At 38.6% G+C, this 18,752-nt stretch overlaps 1 protein-coding gene across 2 annotated transcripts; it reads right to left on the minus strand.

The window, feature by feature from the left end:
• Nucleotides 1-1,556: 1,556 nt before the first annotated feature.
• Nucleotides 1,557-18,287, minus strand: myh7bb (myosin, heavy chain 7B, cardiac muscle, beta b). 2 transcript variants are annotated; one of them, XM_056246416.1, is made up of 42 exons: nt 17,974-18,287; nt 17,491-17,594; nt 16,902-17,045; nt 16,579-16,735; nt 16,397-16,424; nt 16,092-16,188; nt 15,520-15,612; nt 15,369-15,432; nt 15,179-15,277; nt 14,932-15,035; nt 14,679-14,817; nt 14,478-14,596; nt 14,246-14,395; nt 13,462-13,632; nt 13,180-13,359; nt 12,764-12,896; nt 12,606-12,682; nt 12,147-12,234; nt 11,919-12,036; nt 11,468-11,591; nt 11,228-11,364; nt 8,929-9,184; nt 8,537-8,779; nt 8,271-8,447; nt 7,934-8,079; nt 7,740-7,830; nt 7,262-7,651; nt 6,373-6,499; nt 6,051-6,169; nt 5,578-5,774; nt 5,298-5,481; nt 5,018-5,183; nt 4,773-4,897; nt 4,554-4,669; nt 4,265-4,457; nt 3,591-3,794; nt 3,389-3,514; nt 3,055-3,225; nt 2,850-2,954; nt 2,666-2,761; nt 2,365-2,502; nt 1,557-2,073 (listed from the first exon to the last, which is right to left on the minus strand). In XM_056246416.1, the coding sequence occupies exons 1-42, from the start codon at nt 18,071-18,073 to the stop codon at nt 2,062-2,064; spliced, it is 5,808 nt and encodes a 1,935-aa protein (XP_056102391.1). In that variant the 5' UTR covers nt 18,074-18,287; the 3' UTR covers nt 1,557-2,061. The 2 variants fall into 2 exon arrangements, with proteins under 2 accessions (XP_056102391.1, XP_056102392.1); XM_056246417.1 differs by lacking the exons at nt 16,092-16,188; nt 16,902-17,045; nt 17,491-17,594; nt 17,974-18,287 and having other exon boundaries at nt 16,579-16,649.
• Between the last annotated feature and the right edge of the window lie 465 nt (nt 18,288-18,752).

Raw genomic sequence — 18,752 nt, forward strand, 5'->3', positions numbered from 1 at the left:
GGACCCCATACAGTATGTGAGATTTTAATTATTTTTTGTAATGTTTTTTTATTTTATTAATTTTTTTTATGGCAAGTTGGAGTTTGGCTTTACTTTATATTTTATGTAATTATGATTTTTGTTTTGCTTTGTGAAATGAACCAAGCAATTCTTCTTTCCTTAATTTATAAACAACACTCCCCTACATCTTACAGAAAAAGTGTTGCTGTTTTGAACTCGTTTTTTCCTTCTTATCCAAACCAGGGATGCGTTTCCCAAAGCCAACCATGGTCGCCGCATTTCCTCTGCACACGACATTCGCATACGATTGTTGCATTTCGAAATGGCGCGTTTTCTGAGGTGAGGTTTTTTTTTAACTTACATTCAATAAATTACGTTTATTTGTTAGATTAAATGTAGTACAAAATAATATTAACAACAACATAGGCCTACTAAATAGCTGTTAATAACATGTTCATTGCATGTGTAGGCTATCTATGCAATGGGTATATAACTGGCCGTTCGATTCATTAGTTTTAAAAAGATGATTTTCTTATGTCATCTTTCTCCCTATCAACTCTCCCTTTATAATTTTACCTGAGTGTGTTGGAACTAATAATCTTTTTGTTGTCGGATTTCTGCTTACGAAAAGAGCTTTGCCTAAAGCAAGACACCACGGATGAATAGGGTAAAAAAATAAATAAATATCACACTTTCCCAGTAGATTACATTAAGAATTGTAAACATTATTTGCATAACAAATTTTTCTGCAATTTTATATTAAAATATGCTAATTGTGTATTTTAATCTGATTAAATATGCACTAATTTGCATACATTTCCAGAACAGAAATCTGAGCATTGGATAAAACCAGGTTCAAAATTGTTTTATTTTGTTGACATAGAGTCTGTTTTCTTAAAGAGGGAATTTTAGAAATCTCTTTCACCATTAAAATACTATTAAAAGCTAGAACATTTTTTTTTTTATTAAGAATGAAATGTTGTATAAATCAGGCAAATGATATGTGAACAAACCCTTCGTTCAAACCCATTGGAATATGTATAGGAATAAAACTAAAGTTTGGTGTAAATGCTACTCAAGCGGAGACTTCATTGAAAAGATAATGTATTGCAATTACAATCTGCAAATAGATAAAGTACAATAAAATAAACACTTAAAAGTGTATTTTGAATGTTGACCAGTGCATGAAAAAAACAGTTTTTGCCTGTAGTGTCTTGCCTTACACAGATGAACTAATCTCCAGTCTGGTTAGTCTGGACTGTTTTGCTGGTTTTCCTTCATACAGTTTTTGGTAGCCGAGTCATACTGGGTGATCAGCATGAGGAGCTATGGAAAAATTTTGATCTTTTGATCTTCAGAGAGATTCCCCTTTTCATTATAAGCTACGAAAAAATTCTAGGAGACCAACTGTGAGACTCAACTTTCACCCTTTCAGTTTGCATCCCTAGAAAGAACATAAAGTGATCAATAATCCCACTTTGTTGAAATTGAAAGCATGGGTTTGGCATATTATTTGTTGATGCAGGTTGAGTTAGACCAGAAAAACAAGAGCAACGCATTCTTCAAATTTTTATTCCAAATTAATTTCTGTGCAACTTGACATGATCATGCAAACATTTCCATTTAGGCGCTGTTTATTTATCATGTCCAAATAGCTTTTCAAATACACTGTGGACTTCAACTCAGTCCAGTTTAAAATCAGAAGGGAACACAACTGTCTTCCTGGGCTGTTCTTCAGCTGGACTGTAATGACACTGTGATTTTCCAAAACACTGCAAATTATGAGCTCTGCAGCCTGAGCCTCTTTCAAGAAGGATGTAGACCGCTTAAAAAAAAAAACTTTCCAAGACTAGTGTTTGATATCTGAAAATCTGCATTTTATCTTTGCAGGCTGCAATTGCAACGAAAAAAAACAAAAACAGTTTTAGTTGACTTTTTCAGTAAGCATTAAACATTTCCAAAACCTCTGTGCCTTGCAGCATATTACAAAGAGCAAAAAAGAAAGGAAAGGTACTTGTCACAAGCTACATGACTCTTAAAAATCATCTGCTTTAATCATCTTCACTCCACAATCTGTGAACAAAAAGGTACCATATGTTTGTTATGACTCAGTTTTATTGGTTTCTTTTTCTTCCATTTAATCACTCTTAAAGGGCCAGTTCACCCGAAAATTAAAATTCTGTCATTTTCAGATGACTTTGTAGGACTTTCTCTCTTCTATGGAACATAAAAGAGGATATTTTGAAATATCCGTTTTTTTTCTTTTCTAATTGGGTTCAGTTTTGTTGTGGCAATTCATTGACATAAGTTTAATTTTTGGGTGATCTATCTATACAAGTATCTGAGATCAGTTTACTGTGTTACCTTGACAACATGAGTCTCTCGAGTGCGCACACGCAGCTTGTTGACCTGAGATTCGGCCATGTCTGCCCTCTCCTCGGCCTCATCCAGCTCATTCTGGATCTTCTTGAACCGAGTCATATTGGAGTTGACCTGCTCCTCCTGCCATACAACAACGAGATACAATGCTCTGTAATCTTTAAAAATTGTTTGACAGGTCACATGATGAACAAAGTAAAAAAAAAATGTGTTACTGTACCATATTCTTATGTAATGAAAGAATGAATTACTGAGTTGATATCGCAAGGGAATGGAAAATACGTACGACATCCTCGGCTTGTCTCTTGAAGCTCTTTACTTTCGCCTGTAATTTGTCAATCAGGTCTTGCATCCTCAGGAGAGTTTTCCTGTCTTCCTCTGTCTGCACAGAGAACACAAAGTCTTTTAGATGTGCTGGAGATGACGAGGCACACTGTTTCTCTGTTGCGTCACGTCTCCGTGAGTAATACCTGGTAAGTGAGCTCTTTAATCCTCCTCTCATATTTTCGCAATCCCTTTTGGAACTCTCCACTCCTCTTCTGCTCACACTCCAGCTCTCCCTCTAGCTCCCGCACCTGATGATTGAAATGTTCCCACAGATACAGATTAGTCCATAAAATATGTTATATTCATGTCTGGACCAAATGGACTTTGGGTTCGGGTTTTCCTGCTCACCCGAATTTCCATTTTCTGAATCTGTTTCTTTCCTCCCTTGAGAGCAATCTGCTCAGCCTCATCCAGACGCATCTGCAGGTCTTTGATGGTCTGCTCCATGTTCCTCTTCATCCTCTCCAGGTGACTGCTGGTGTCCTGCTCCTTCTTCAGCTCCTCCGCCATCATGGCTGCCTAATGATGGATATGTTTGGTTACAAGTTACAATCTAAAACAGCACACTCAAAACAAGTGTTTCAGAGTTGTGCTTTATTGTTGTAATCAGAAAAATTAGATACAATTTTGACATTTTCTGCCCATGCAAAACTTAGTCATACTGCAGACAGTAGCAACTCACATCAGTTATGGCCTTCTTCGCCTTCTCTTCGGCACTGCGACACTCCTGCAGAGCATCGTCCACTTCCCCAGATAGCATGGATAGATCCCCCTCGAGCTTCTTCTTGTGGTTCAACACTACCGTGTTCTGTAGAGATCGGTGGATTGTGAGGTGAGATCATGACGTTTGATTATTGATCATTTGTTTCATTCATTTATCATACCTGAGCATGCAGCAGGTTCACTCTCTCACTGGACTCCAGAAGCTCGTGCTCAGCGACTTTACGCATGCGGTCTGTTTGTTCCACCATTGCACGCAACTCCTCCAACTCTGCAGTTAGCAGGGTGTTTCTCCTTTCTGTGACTGCTACTTGCTCCTTTAGGTCCTCACACTGATGTACGTACTCATCTAACTCTACTTGCAGTTCCTGAGAAGACACAACAATTGCAGTTGACATTTGAATTTTTACACACTTAAATGTATGTTATACAGTTTAGAAGGGATGCACCGATATAAAGATTCTGGCCAAAACAGATTAGCTGGTTATTATTTTTATGTTAAGCCTGATATTAAATTAAAAATAAAACTTCAAAAACTAAATGCTTCAGGCATCGCAACATTATGAAAATGAATATTCCTTTTGAGATTTGCTAAAGATTACATTTAACAGTTTTATTAAAGTATTAAAGCTTTAAAGATTAATGTAAGGTAATCCAAATGTAAAAATAGGGAATTGAGCACAATCAATTATACAATATCAACGAATATGATAGAAAAAACCCAAATTTGTGCATCCCTAGAGATTATTTAAAGTTGTAGTTAAAGATTACTCTGTTTCTAAATAGTTAATTGTCTTTTTAAATCTGCAAATTGCTACAACCAGCCCTCCCGTCTCACCTTGATTTGAAGCTGTAGGTTGCGCACCATTTTTTGAGACTCCACAGCCTGTCTGTTTGCGTGGTTCAGATGGATCTCCATCTCATTCATATCTCCTTCCATCTTTTTCTTCACCCTGATTGCCTCATTACGGGCCCTGGTTTCTGCTTCCAGAGTGGTCTGCATGGTGTCCAGAGTCCGCTGATGGTTTCGACTGCATAGGTAAATAATCACGTGTTTTAATTATATAGTGATATTTTAATAGTTTTTTTTAAATATATATATATATATATATAAAAGAGTCCCTTACCGGAGATTGTCAATCTCTTCATCCCTCTCTGCAAGTTTCTTTTCAACCTCAGTCCTGGCCTGGCTGAGTTCCAGCTGGATACGTACGGTTTTACTCTCCTCGTGCTCCAGAGTGCCCTGAGTCACACAGGGTTAGCAACACATCAGCTTTTCACCCAAGTACATAATTATAAATGTCTGTTGGTGAGCATAGTCTGGCATCTCAGGTAATATTCATCACCTCAGCCTCCTCCAGTGCTGCTTGAAAGTTACTCTTCTCATGGTCCAAAACCTTCTTCATCTGTTCAAGTTCATGGATAGTCTTGTTGCCTTGACTAATCTGATCAGTTAAGTCAGTGATTTCCTCTGGAAAACAAAGGTCAGGTAAGGCTCATTTAGAAAAACATTCTGGACCAAAATATAACCTCTCTTGATTAATATATGTATGCAATTTCACAGATATATTCTTTCCTAAAGTCTATGTACCCTGCAGGTTCTTGTTCTCCCTTTTGATCGTCTCCAGCTGGTCAAGGGCTTCTTCATAGGAGTTTTTGAGTTTAAAGAGCTCTGTGCTGAGACAGCGGGACTCTTTCTGAGAGCCTTCCAGCTCGGCCTGTGTCTCCTCAAACTTCTGCCTCCACTCAGACAGCACCTGGACATAATAATAATAAAAATAAAAATAGGTGGTAGTAGAAAATGAATAAGAACAATGCCTATCTGTACTTCTGGTTAAATGAAATATTTAAATGTACTTTTTTGTCCTGACCTTATCAAAATTGCGTTGCTTTTTGTCCAGTGCAACAGCCACAGCATTAGAGCGTTCCAGGTCAACCATTAAGTCCTCAATCTCAGTCTGCAGACGGTGCTTGGTCTTTTCCAGCGAGGCACATTTGGCATTGGAAGCTTCCACTGCCTCCTCAGAACTCTGGAGCCGTGCAACCAGCTTCTTCCTGAAGATAAATCAGCTTTTTAAATAAAACAGTCATTCTTTTTGATAAGTGAACAAGACCCTATGTTACATGGCTGATGACAGAGTGGTCTCTTACTTGGCATCCTCTAGTTCATCGGTCCTCTGAATGGCATCTGTCTCATACTTTGTCCTCCACTGTGCAATCTCCGCATTGGCTTTAGACAGAGCACGCTGCAACTCGGATTTGGCCTCCTGCTCCTCCTCAAACTGCTCTCTCAAGAGCTCACAATCATGCCTGGATGACTGTACCGCATGAGCTAAACTGTTCTTTGCCTGGTACAAGGACACAAACAAATATAATATTAAATGTGATTCACTTGAGATGAATATATAAACACTACCAGTGAAACGTTTGGAGAGCATAAGTCTCTTATGCTCTCCAAAGCTGCATTTATTTGATCAAATACAGTAAAAACAGTAATATTGTGAAATAGTTTGTTTAAAATAAATATTTTCTATTTTAATATAATTTAAAATTTAAAAAAAATCCCGTGATGGCCATAATAGTTATGGCACAATTCATCCAATGTATCTAAAAATCAGGCTCACTTTGCATTCTTCTTCTAGCTGTTTCTTCATCTCCTCCATGGTCTGGGTGAGACCACTCTTTGTTCGCTGCAGTTGCATGACCAGAACCTCTCTCTCTTCCAGTCTGCGGCTGACCTCGGCTGATAATTGTAAGAGTGAAAAGAGGGAACATCCGTTGGTACTTTACCAAGTGCCAGGTACTTTGTTCTTAAATGATTTGATCTCTGTGTTAGCACTTGTTTCTAAGAAAAAATGTGAATCATATTTTCTATAGGAGACTTCCAATCATAATGTATAATATATTTCCAGCTCCTTATTCCTTTTCAAAGTGTAGGACACTGACCACTTTCTGTCTGAGCCCGTGCTTTTTGAGAGGTGACATCCATTAGCTGCCTCTGGAGTTCCTCCACCTTGGTTTTAGACTCGTTCAGCTGGTCCTCGTACAGCCTGCACATTTTCTCTGTTGTGGCCTGCAAACATCAGTCTCTTTGTTAATGGTTAATTGATTTTTTAATGAATAAAATAGTGAACTGTATATCAAACTAATCATAACTCTAACATCTAACCTTACTTCCTTAGACCACCTAACATTCTAACATTTGAACAAAATGTACTGTTCGAAACTAGTCGAAAACTTTGTGAGAGTGTAAAAATAATAAAAATGGGACATGAAACTAGACAGATGTCTAAACTTGAAACCTTGTGATTAAAGAAGTAACAAGAGGGCTTGTCTATGAAGAACCAATCAAATTGTGGGGAAATTATGTAATGTTTCACGTCATTTTCGCCCATTCTCCTTTTCTATAAAAACTGTTGTATTCATGTTAACTGGTGGGATTCTCTCTGAAATGTGTCCGAGATCCTCCGGACGTGATGTATTCTTCTTCTTGGGTGAGATTCTCTGAAGAACTGCTCTGAGAACTCTCCCGGCCGTGATTAAAGCATTTATAGGACATTTGCTGAAGTCAGTTTGGGAAGCAAGTTAGTTAGGGGAGAGACTAAACGTTGACTGTAGACGTTCGGGGACGTCGATTGTAGACGGGACCCAGGTAGAATTAGGAGTCAGGTACGTTAGGGAAAAATCTACCACAGTACTGTATATATATAATATATATGTATTTTTCAACCCAATTCATGTTGACTCTATTTGTTTTAACCATAAACTCTATGAATAGTAACATAATGCCATTATGAATCTCAGAAACCATGTTAAGCACATTGAGATGTTTTACTTTGGCTCTGGAGAGATGTTCAAGGTTAGACGCCAAATCTTCAGACTCCATTCTGGCTTCTGCCTTTTCCTTTTCCAGCCTCTGTTTGACCCTCTGCAGGTTGTCCAGTTGCTCCCCCATCTCAGCCACAGTGTCCGCATGCTTTCTCCGTAGCATGGCCATGGTGGTTTCATGATGCAGAGAGGCTTCTTCCAGATCTCTTCGCATCTTTAAAAAGTCAGCCTCTCGCTTCTTGTTCATCTCGATCTGGGCAGCGGTAGCACCTCCTGCTTCCTCCAGACGTTCACTCAGCTCTTCCAGTTCCCTTGAAACATCACTGCGTTGTTTGTCCGACTTTAATCGAGCTGCTCTTTCAGCCTCAAGTTCCTCCTCAAGCTCTTCTATACGGGTCTGTAAACAGTTTACCATAATACTGTTAGATTAATAACTCATTATGCAAACACGTAATGTTCGGTCAGTAGCCAAATAATGACTTTACCTGTAATTCTTTTATTTTCTTCTGTAGTTGAATAACCAAGGCTTGCTCCTCTTCAATCTTTGCACCTATCTGAACCATTTCGAGGTCTTTCCTACAGATAAGACCAAGTACAGATTTCTTTAGGGAACGTAATCTTACAGCACAGTACTTCCATTTAACACGACAACGACTGTGTAATGCATATAAAATCTCACTTCTTTAGTCTGTCCTCTAGCTGCTGTTTGTTGTTCTCCAAATCCATGGATGACTCCATGGAAAGCTTCAGATCACCCTCAAGCTTTCGCTTCACTCGCTCCAGATCCATACGCACTTTCTTCTCTTGCTCCAAAGAGCCCTCTAACTGTTCCAGTTAACAAATAATAATAAACAATGAAATCTAAGAAATGTATTACTCAACCATTGTTCTAGGTTACACTGTCGTTTAGGCTAATAAGCTTTTCATTTCCACTGTGCTGTGAATAAGGAGTTTCGGATTGCTACAGACTCTGAATTTTGTCTCATAGGGTTTTACTGAGCCCACTTTATACTCACATCATCCACCTGCTGCTCAAGTTTGATCTTGGCCTTGGAAAGCATGTTCACTTTGTTCTCCTCAGTCTGCAGGTCTTCCAGAGCCTGCTGATGTGCATCCTGGAGGGCTTTCTTCTCTTTAGTCAGCCTCAGGATGGATTCATCCAATGCAGCCATTTCCTCCACCAAGTTTTTCACCTGAGTCAACCAGAGATAACTAGTTAATCAGTGCATTAGAGGAACTAAAGTAGACCACAATGCCCCATCCATGAACATATCAGTGTTACCTTATTCTCAGTGGCATGTTTTTCCTTCTCCACCTTGGCCAAAGTAATTTCCAGGTCATCCAGGTCTTTTTTCAGCTCAATGCACTCATCCTCAAGTTTGCGTTTCTTGGCCAGGATGGTGGCATTAACCTCCTCTTCATCTTCAAGCCTCTCCATCAGCTCCTTAATTTTCCCCTCCATCTGGATCTTAGCCTTGATCAGCAGGTTACAGCGGTCTTCAGCATCAGTCAGATTATCCTGCTCCTGAGGTCAGAATGTAAAAATAAATTCTTTCCATCTTTCCTTTGACTAGTGTTTGATGCATAAAAGCAAGTAAAATATGATTGCTATTAACTATGCGATTCTGAATCATTACTTCTTGTTTCATTGGTGTGATCCACTCTTGCACTCACCGCTTGAAGTTGTAAGGAGAGGTCATTTTTCTCTTGCACCAAAGAGATCTGTTTCTCCTCAAACTCCTTCCTCTTCAGCTCAGACCTCTCAAGAGCCTCCTTTAGCTTCTGGAACTCCTCCTTCAGTGTAGCCAGCTCCTTCTCTGTAGCTGCGCTCCTCAGCAGGGGTTTGATCTTGAAGAACAGACACATCCATGGCCAGTTCTTGACTGCGTAAAAGGCACGGATGTTCCACTGAATCACCATCAGAGCTTCCCTGAGTGAAGATAATCAGATGGTCGATCAATGACATACTGTATACGACTATCCACGATAAAGAAAAGGAAAAATGGGGGGTTTAAACACATATGCCAAGTTCTCAGAAATGTACTCTTTATATTTAAGTTGGTTTCATATGGTTCTAAAAACTTTTATACCATTAAAAAAAAAAAAGTTTAAATATACTGATCCCAAAAATGTCATCTTGTTTAATCATAAAGTAAAATATATCAAATCTTCCTTACATCAACATGTGAGTGGACATCTTAATCATTATATACAGATTATTTCAAGGTAAAAAATAAACAAATTAATTACTAATCAATAAAATTACTTTTAACTTTTTTACCTGTATGTTGGGTGCACTTATAACTTTTAACCTGCATGTTGGGTGCATCACAACCCTTTCTTCAAAAAGTATTTACTGTTTTTAGAATGAAGCTTTTTTCCTTCATTTTCTTGATATCAGGAGAGTTTTACCACCCTGGTATTTTTTACTTTAAGCTAAAAAAATGAAAGGGAATTTTATGTCCCCTAATTTTCATCGTAGAGGTGCTGTATTCAAGTCAATGTGTGTATGACTTGCATGTTAAACATATATATTTTTAAATAAATAGATCCATGAAAAATTTGAGTTGTCTAGGAAATATTTTGGAATACACAAAACATTGGGTAAATACATTACAAAGTTTCAGTATAAGACACATATTAGGCATTTCCCAATCACGATTTTTGTGCCCCCAAACCGATCCGAGTCAATGAATATTGAGTATCTGCAGATAGCATGTCCAGATCCTATACTTGTAATTTCCTAGTGCTTGGTGCACACTTCAAGTACACTCAAATCTGTGCAGAGAGTTTCTCAGGGGCAGGGGCTCAAATGTAAAAAAATAAAAGGGGCATGCATCTATCACTAGAGTAACTCCAATGTAACAATTACAAGAGTAATTTTGTATATATATAAATAAATAAATATATATATATATATCACGCACATTTGAGCGTATTCTTTTCCTTTTAATGACGGTTGGCAAACCCACTTGAAGGTCCATACCGCCACCAACTGCACGTCACCAGCGTGACAACTGATGTAAAATTAAGGATCAGGCTTAGGATAGCCGATACCGATCAATAAAAAAGAAAAAATGCTTAATCGGCCCCAATAACGATCCTTCAGATCGGCTCAGGACATCTTTAATACATACTGTAAGAGGATCAAGATAAGCCTTTTACACTCTCTCAAAACTCCTTGTGTCCAAGGATAAAAGAACCCGTATCCATTTTGTAGCCAGCACCTCAAACTCCCTGCCCCTGTTGTTCTAAATTAGCTCAGTATGTCTAGCACCAAATAGGGCCAGGCTGCCACACGCCATTGTTTCGTGTGTTCTAAATCAGTAATCCCACTGTGATACTGAGCATGCCTAAAGAGTAAATCAATTCCGCATTGCTGAAGCGGCAACACAATCAGGAACAGTCAAAGGTCAGGCAGAGGTTGTTGATTATCTAAAGCTGAACCCTTCTGAAGAAACAAGAGGACTTAATGTCCTGTCACCTGGGATGGCGTTTCAGCAGTTTTCAGCCTGCTCCCAGCCATATCCATTCTGGACAAAAGAAGGTTATTTATATTAAAGATCGGAGGGGGCACTCTGGTAAGGAACCGTCAACAACTGGTATGTGCGCCGTTTGCGGGATATATGACCCACCTCCACACCTGCTTTTGTAAATGCCATTTTGGGTGGAGGGGGTTTAACTGGCTTTTTCTGTAGTGACCACACACACACAAAAAACAAACGGACACACGCCAGACACACGCCACAACATAGTCCGCATACACTTCAGACATTCCTCCCATAGATTTACAGGCTCATAGGCCTACACACACTCTCAACAGTTTATCGACATGCTTAGAAAGGGCTTAAGGATGCGATATCTGCAATCTGACACCTTCTTCAGTCAGCGAGTAACAGCAAAACTATTTGCGTTTGGCTATTTAGATGCTTTATGACTATTGTCATGGTTTGGACATCCAAATAGCACATACTTCTCTTTCATCATCCTTCTGCGCTCCATTTGCATGAGTTTTCCCCTGCAGAAGGCCTGCAGCAAGGTGAGGATCTTAGACAGACGCTCGTCTCTCATGTCCTCCAGCTGGCCAAGAAGTCCCGCCTTAAAGAAAACCTGAAGGAGGACAGATTCACAGGTCAGTGTAGCCTGGGATTTTTAAGTAACTGAAAATACAGTAGTGGGCATGATAGGAGTGAAAGAGAACAATTTCATGAACCTTGCTGTGGCCAAACTTGTACTGTGTGTGGTCGATATCCAGAGACCCAAGCAACTTTTCTACAGATTTCCTGCTGTCCACATACGTGTCCTCTGGGATGGCCAAAGGGTTCAGGATACGGTAGCTGGTAAAATCATGACGGTTTAGTTAAATATCTTTATTCATCTTATACAAGATCTTTCTATTTGGGTTGTGCACCATTCAAAATTGACTTGAGAATGGCTTTTAAATTGTTATATTTTAATACAAGAAAGTAGAATTAAAGTAGTGAAAATCAAAGAGATGGATAGATAGATCGATATTATACTCTACACTACATCCCCAGAATGCATTACCTGTGTTAAATGTTCATTTAATTACCATGCACTAAAATAATCTTCCTGTCATTCCAGCATTATCCAGAGTCTCTTGTGCCCCTAATTACAAGTGTGACCTATGAAGAAAAACTCACCGCTGTTTGAACTCTACATAGAGAATCCGGTTGGGAAATCCCTTCCTGCAAATGCGGATTCCTTCAAGAACACCATTGCAGCGAAGCTGGTGCAGGACCAAAAATGGCTCCATCATCCCTATCAGAAACAAGAACAGAAACTGAAGACTGATGGTGTGTTTAAGGTTGGTTTATGGAGATCTTGTAGCATAACAAATGGTTTTATCCTCAACACTGAATTTTTTGTACCTGGGGTCTTTGACTCATTGGGGATAATGCAGCGCACAAAATGAGGCTGAGTGCTTCTCAAATTAGCCATTAACTTGTTTAGATTCTCCTAGAGTGATATAGAAGGAAAGGTCATTATGCAACATGTTAAGATTTAAACAAATTTTAAATCAGCTCACAGTCGCCATACTTGTATCTACTGGGTCAGATCTTACCTGCGTATTTGCATCTGCAGCTGGTGAAAGCTGAGCCAGCACAGACTTAAAGTGATGTTCATGGGTCAGATTACCTAAACATCACTGCAAGTCTTAACTGGCTCACTTTCCAACACCATTTCCAATATCTAACATTTGCAGATTTTTAAAGAAGTGAAAAGTTGCTTTTCTGGTGCATTTAGATATTATAACGTCATTTGATATCACACAGTATACCTATAGAAAATACATAATCTCTCCTCCGTATCTCCTCACTCTTACCCACCTTATGCAGCTGGGACACTGTTTGGAATGAAGCACCTTTCTTCCTCTTCTCTCTGCCCCCTGGCTTTGCTTCTGTACCTGTAACAATACGTGTAAAACACCTCAGTACAATCTGGCTTAGTGGAATCATTTTTTAATATCAGTTGTATTAATATACACCTGAATCTAAGCTGATGAAGTTCTCGAAGAGGATTGCCATTAACTTGTTGGATGATCTCTGGAAGATTCCCACCACTGTTTCATTTAGAGGATCTCTGTTTTTGTCAAGCCATCCATTGATGTTGTACGGCACCTGACAACATGCATGCATGTGATTTTATATTATATGTTAAGTTAATTATAGTGATTTATCCGTTGCCACTCTTGAGCTATCACCATTGTGCCATTAAGCAAGGCACTTAACCTCAGCTTGCTCCAGACAATCCCTGTTACTTAAATGGTGCCATTCTATGGCGGCATTGCATACTGTAAATTGCTTAACAAATTCCAAAGGCTCTGGTTATGCGGCTTATAAAGAGTCTATTATTGTATGCTATGGTAAATATGTCTGTGAATATGATGTTATTTTCACTCACCACTCCAGCGTAGTGCACCAGCTCAAAGTGAGTGTCATATTTGCGTTTTTTGTCTGGCCTCGGCTTCAGGAAGTTGGGAGACTTGCCAAGGTGATTATCGTAGAGTTTAGCTTTGAAGCTGCTCTCTGTGGCTTTAGGGAACATGCACTCCTCCTCCAGAATAGACATTATGCCCATCGGCTGCAAACAACACAAGAAGGATGTAACAGCTACAGTTGCTTAGTATTATCTTATACAAACATACACATGCTTTCAAAGAGTTGTATGCAATTCTATATCAACCTTCTCAATGAGGTCAATGCAGGCTTGCAGGTCTAATCCAAAGTCTATGAAAGTCCACTCTATGCCCTCTGTCTTGTACTCCTCCTGCTCTAGGATGAACATGTGATGGTTGAAAAACTGTTGCAGTTTCTCATTGGTGAAGTTGATGCACATTTGCTCAAAGTTGTTGAACTGTTCAGAGAAACGGAAGAGAAAGAGTTTTTCAAATATGGTACAATGCGTACTGAATAATGTATATGGGTGGGTATCAATGTACATTTCCTGAATCAGTTCTAAATAAGTTCAAGATTCAGTCTGATTGTGATTTCATGTTATAGTCCACTTTAGACATTCATTCTACTAACTATAAGTAACTTTGCAACTTCATGTCAGCTACAAGTCATTAGAATATTAGTAGACTGTCTGCTTAATTTTTGCTAACACTTTAATTTGATGGTTTCCAACAGAAATTCTACTGACTATAAGTAGCTTTTCAAGTACATCAAGTACAGTCATTTGTTTGTGAATTGGACTACATTGTATGCATTGCATATTTTTGATTCACTACCAAGAACCAGTACATAAGAGTCAATGAATCACTGAAAAGTGGTGCAGGAACCACTTCCACAGGGTAAAAAAAGAGCTTTTACGAATCAAAATAGTGACAAAAATCAAAAATCCAGATTTTTACTCAACCCTAATTTTGTATCTTGTATCTTTAAGATCCACATCTGATGTGCAGACAGTGGTAAGGAGTGATGCAAAACAATATACAAGCAATTTACAAATATACAAACTGACTTGCCTCAAAGATCTCAAAGCCTGCTATGTCCAGCACTCCTATGAAGAACTGACGGGGGATGGCCGTGTATAGGGTTTTATTGATTCTGCTCACCAGCCATTTAAACATGCGGTCATATGTAGCTTTGGCCAAAGCACCAACAGCATAGGTCACCTGTCATGACACAAAAGCACAAATACTCTCACTGCTTGGTGAAATTAAACAGCAGGGATACTAATTCATCGACCAAACTGACCTGTTCAACTGTCTGTCCTTTGACAATGTACTCATTGCCCACTTTCACTCTAGGGTGAAGCAGTCCTTTTATGAGGTCAGCTGAACTGATCCCCATGAGATAGGAGGCTTTGTCTGCACCTGAGTAACAAAATCACAGCGCTTAGCCAAACCAAGATGCTGACTGAGACGTTGGCCTTGCTTATGACAGAATCACTCTTACTTTCAGTGCCATCTGCCTCTGCTTGCTCCTCTCTCTGCCGCACTTTGAACTTCATGTTGCCAAAGTGCATGATGGCACCGACTATCTTGTAACAGCCATACTTCTCCTCAGGAGTGAAACCAAGGGTGTCCATTGCATGCTAGAGAGGAAGGTAAGCAAGTTGCAATATAGGTGAGTGGTCATTCTGTGTTTATGTGAAATAATTAACATCTAGGTATCTCTTTGCCGTGATCTCCATCATACAAGTACTTACATCAGTTGCAAGCAACTCATCTCCATCGTCCATGTGGTCAACAGTTATAACACCCTGCGAGCAGAAGTGGTAGTCAAAGGGATTTGATGACACCAGCAGCATGTCTGTTTAACACACGAAAGAGGTTTGGTTTTTAAGTCACATAGTGCACTGAGGATGGAATTCTGCAGGCAGTTTAACACCTTTACTTGATACTTAGTTATTTAGCTTAAATAGTAGTCATGCTGTCTGTGTTTCCTCTGAATACCTAGGAGTTCTGGTTTCCTTTGCGAGAGGATCTGGTAGTAGATGTGGTAGCTTCTCTCTCCAGTTTGCTGAAAAATCACTCTAGATTTTTCCAGAAGATCTAAACAAAAGAGAATGTGAAATGGAACAGGATTTGAAGGAATAACAATATATATAATCTATTAACAGTATTATTTTTCAAATCAGCTTACAGATGTCAATGTCAGAGGATGCAAGTTTCCCTGTAGGAGCAAAATGGATTCGTATGAATTTACCCTGTGTTAAAGAGAGGGAAAAAAGTCAAACGGAGAACGATACTGAAGTAAAGTGAGATGTTGTGTTTATCTTATGATGTTTACTCACAAAACGGGATGAGTTGTCATTCCTCAGGGTTTTTGCATTGCCAAAAGCTTCCATAGCTGGGTTGGCCTCAATGATCTGATCCTCTAATGTACCCTATTTACGTTGAAAACAGAAATGTGTGAGTTTATAATCGAACACTAAAATTATATCTATGAGTAGGACAGAACAAACTAATGGAAATGAAAATTAAATATTATCTGTCATGATTGATAGATGAAATCAGGTTTGGTTTTTTTGTTTGTTTTTGTTTTCAAAAAGACAAAGTGAAAAAGGAGCTTATAATGTTAAAAACAAAAGACAAAATGAGAGACATTGCAAAAAGGGGAATGGGCAATGTAAAGAGTGGTATAAAAGGGTTTATAAAATCATACTGGAACGGGAAAACAAAACTTGGGTAACAAAACTCCTTATCGGTTAAAAGGATGTCTGTGAATCCAAAAGGAATAGATAAACATTTAGACGTGATTAAAAATCCCCAAAAACAAAATGTAGAGGAACAAAAGTAAGACTCGCAGGGAGACAAAAACAAGGGATAAGGATGGGTGATGACAAAAATAAGTTTCTGCCCTTACTCCTTTTTTGCCCCCTGCTTCACCAAGAGCAGCTATAATGGCAAAATACTGAATTACGCGTTTCGTGTTGACAGTTTTGCCAGCACCGGATTCTCCGCTAGGCATGGACAAAATTTATGTGAAATACACATGAAACATTATTAAATCCAAGAAGAAAGATTAAAAAAAGAAAAAAGAAAACTCTTCAAAATGACAAAAACCCATTTTTTTTATACCGCTTCATGATTAAATAATGAGGAATAGGATTTCAGATCATTCTGACCTAATAGTTTTAGAACAGAATGTCGTGGTGGAACGTTACTTACGTGATAAGCATTGACTGGTTTTCACGATCTACAAGGAAAAAAAGTTTACTGAGTACATGGTAAAGAATAAAGAACGAAATGCATTATCTTCTGACCAAAGTGCTATTCAGAATCAAAACAAATGCAACATATAAGGCCTGTGTGAAATAGAGATCAAAAGTAAAATATGTTTCAGACCATACTTTTTAGCATGTCATTGTAGGCATTGTCTGCTATGGAATAGATGTGAGGCGGAACATCTGAGCGACGCTTTCCCTTATACGCTGCAACCACTTCAGGAGAATAGACAGGAAGCCATTTATACGGGTTAACTGTCACACAAAACAGCCCTGAATATGTCTGTAGACAGACAGAAAAGAACACGCATGAAGACTGAGAAACCCTAAAATGATCCAAAAGCTATGAAGAACATCAAAGAGACGGATAACTTGATTCTCAAGTTATTTTTAAAACTCTTTTAGATACAGAGAGCTGTTAAACAGTAAATGATAAAGTCGTGTCTCACATAGATCATCCAGAAACTGTAGCGACGGCTGAGGTTGAAAAGAACAGAGGCCTCATTGAGGTGCGTAAGCATGGCCATGTCTTCAATCATGTCAAACTTCGGGGGATTCATTTGCTGAATGTCATCCTCTTTCACTGTTAACATCTGTCAGTATTAGATTAAAGAATTTAATCACCACCTTGTGATACATTATCTTTTTCCACTGCAGAATGAATGTATTCACTTGAATGACAATTGTAGAAACATGTCAAATTGGCCTGCTGAACTTAACTATTTGCTATAAATACAATACGCACAAAAAATCATCAGCATTGGTGTACACTGCAATAAAATGTAATCTTTTTTTCTCTAGTGAAAACACCTAAAACAAATACTTAAATTTATTTTCCCCCCTCATTTTTAAGCATAAGCTTTTTGCTTAAAACAAGAATTTCTCATTTCTATGATCTAATTATTTTCTTCTCAAAAATTGTATCTTATAAGAATGTAGATATACTAACTGAAAAATTAGACAACAATAGTGATTAATATTTTTTGTTGTGTGGTCACAGAAAAAAAAAAAAACAAGGGCAGTTTAAGCTTCACTGACCATTCCATCTTTGGTCTCCACCATGACTTTGTCTCCATCGGTATCTTTGATCTCCACCTCAATGTAGGCTTCATTCTCATCTGGAATATAAACTCGTTTCTTCCCTGCACACAGAAGTAGTTGTCACTTCTTAATTGAACTGCCAAACAGGTAACATTACATACCATGGTACTAGATAAACCTCTTATGCATGCAACACCAATTAAACATAATACTATTATAAATATTATTATTACATTAATTTATAATTTAGGTTATAATATAAATATATATCGCATTTATTTACATTTAAAATAAACAAAATTGCGTGTAATGTCAGGATATCTATGCGTTTTCACATGCACAATACATGCTCATCTTAATGTGTAACTCCTTCAGAATTGGATAGGATTTAAAATTAAGGATTTGAATTTTGATAGGATTCAGCACCAATAAAAAAAAAATCGTTTTCACATAGGACACAAACAGGACGTCTGACAGTACCATCAAACGCATGGGACTGCGCAGCGAGTTGTTCCAGGTTGGTTTTACGCAGGAATGTGGCCGCATCTCCGAATTCCCTCAATTCCATAAAGCGGGACATGATTAACGCTTCCGGTCCCGGACCTGCACTCAAACACCTGTAACGTCGTAGAAACTTGTTAGAAAAAAAGATTTTCTCCTCTTTGTTTTGTTTCACATAGGCATGTGTTGAAAAAAGTCAATCTCTAATCCACAATCATGGTGAGTATTTGTGTACAAAAACCTCGAATTCTTCAAAACTGTCACATGCAAGGCACGGCGCACTATCCAAACAGCGCTGTGGAAAGCACATGCATTTGAGTACTGACCTCAGTAATGTCTAAACGTGTTGGCCTCGGAAGAAGTGGCCTGGTCCTCTTTTATTGTTCCCCTCAAGGTCAGAGTTGGGGAGATATGTCAGATATTCCCATGTGTCCGTGTGTGTTCAGTTGCTCATTGGCTGCGCGTCCGTGCGGTCCGTCCCTGCGCGATCACAAAAGGCAAACAGGTTTGACGAACCCTACTGTAAGGGGTTATTTTTAAAACAACATTGTTGTTGCTTGTGATTAATGCGCTGCTGTCCAGAGGTTAAATGCACGACCTCTCTCTATTTCTTTAAAGTCTTCAATTATGTTATGGGCAAAAAATGATATCAGTAAAAAAAAAAAAAAATACGGCTTTGGAGGGTTTTGACCCTTATTAAGGCCTGAACCCCCATATGGAAGTGAAAACACAAGATTGGGGTGGGGGAAATTGTATTT

The sequence above is a fragment of the Rhinichthys klamathensis genome, unplaced genomic scaffold, assembly GCF_029890125.1.
Source record: "Rhinichthys klamathensis goyatoka isolate OS25496 unplaced genomic scaffold, OSU_Roscu_1.1 h1tg000037l_1, whole genome shotgun sequence".
Lineage (NCBI taxonomy): Eukaryota > Metazoa > Chordata > Actinopteri > Cypriniformes > Leuciscidae > Rhinichthys > Rhinichthys klamathensis.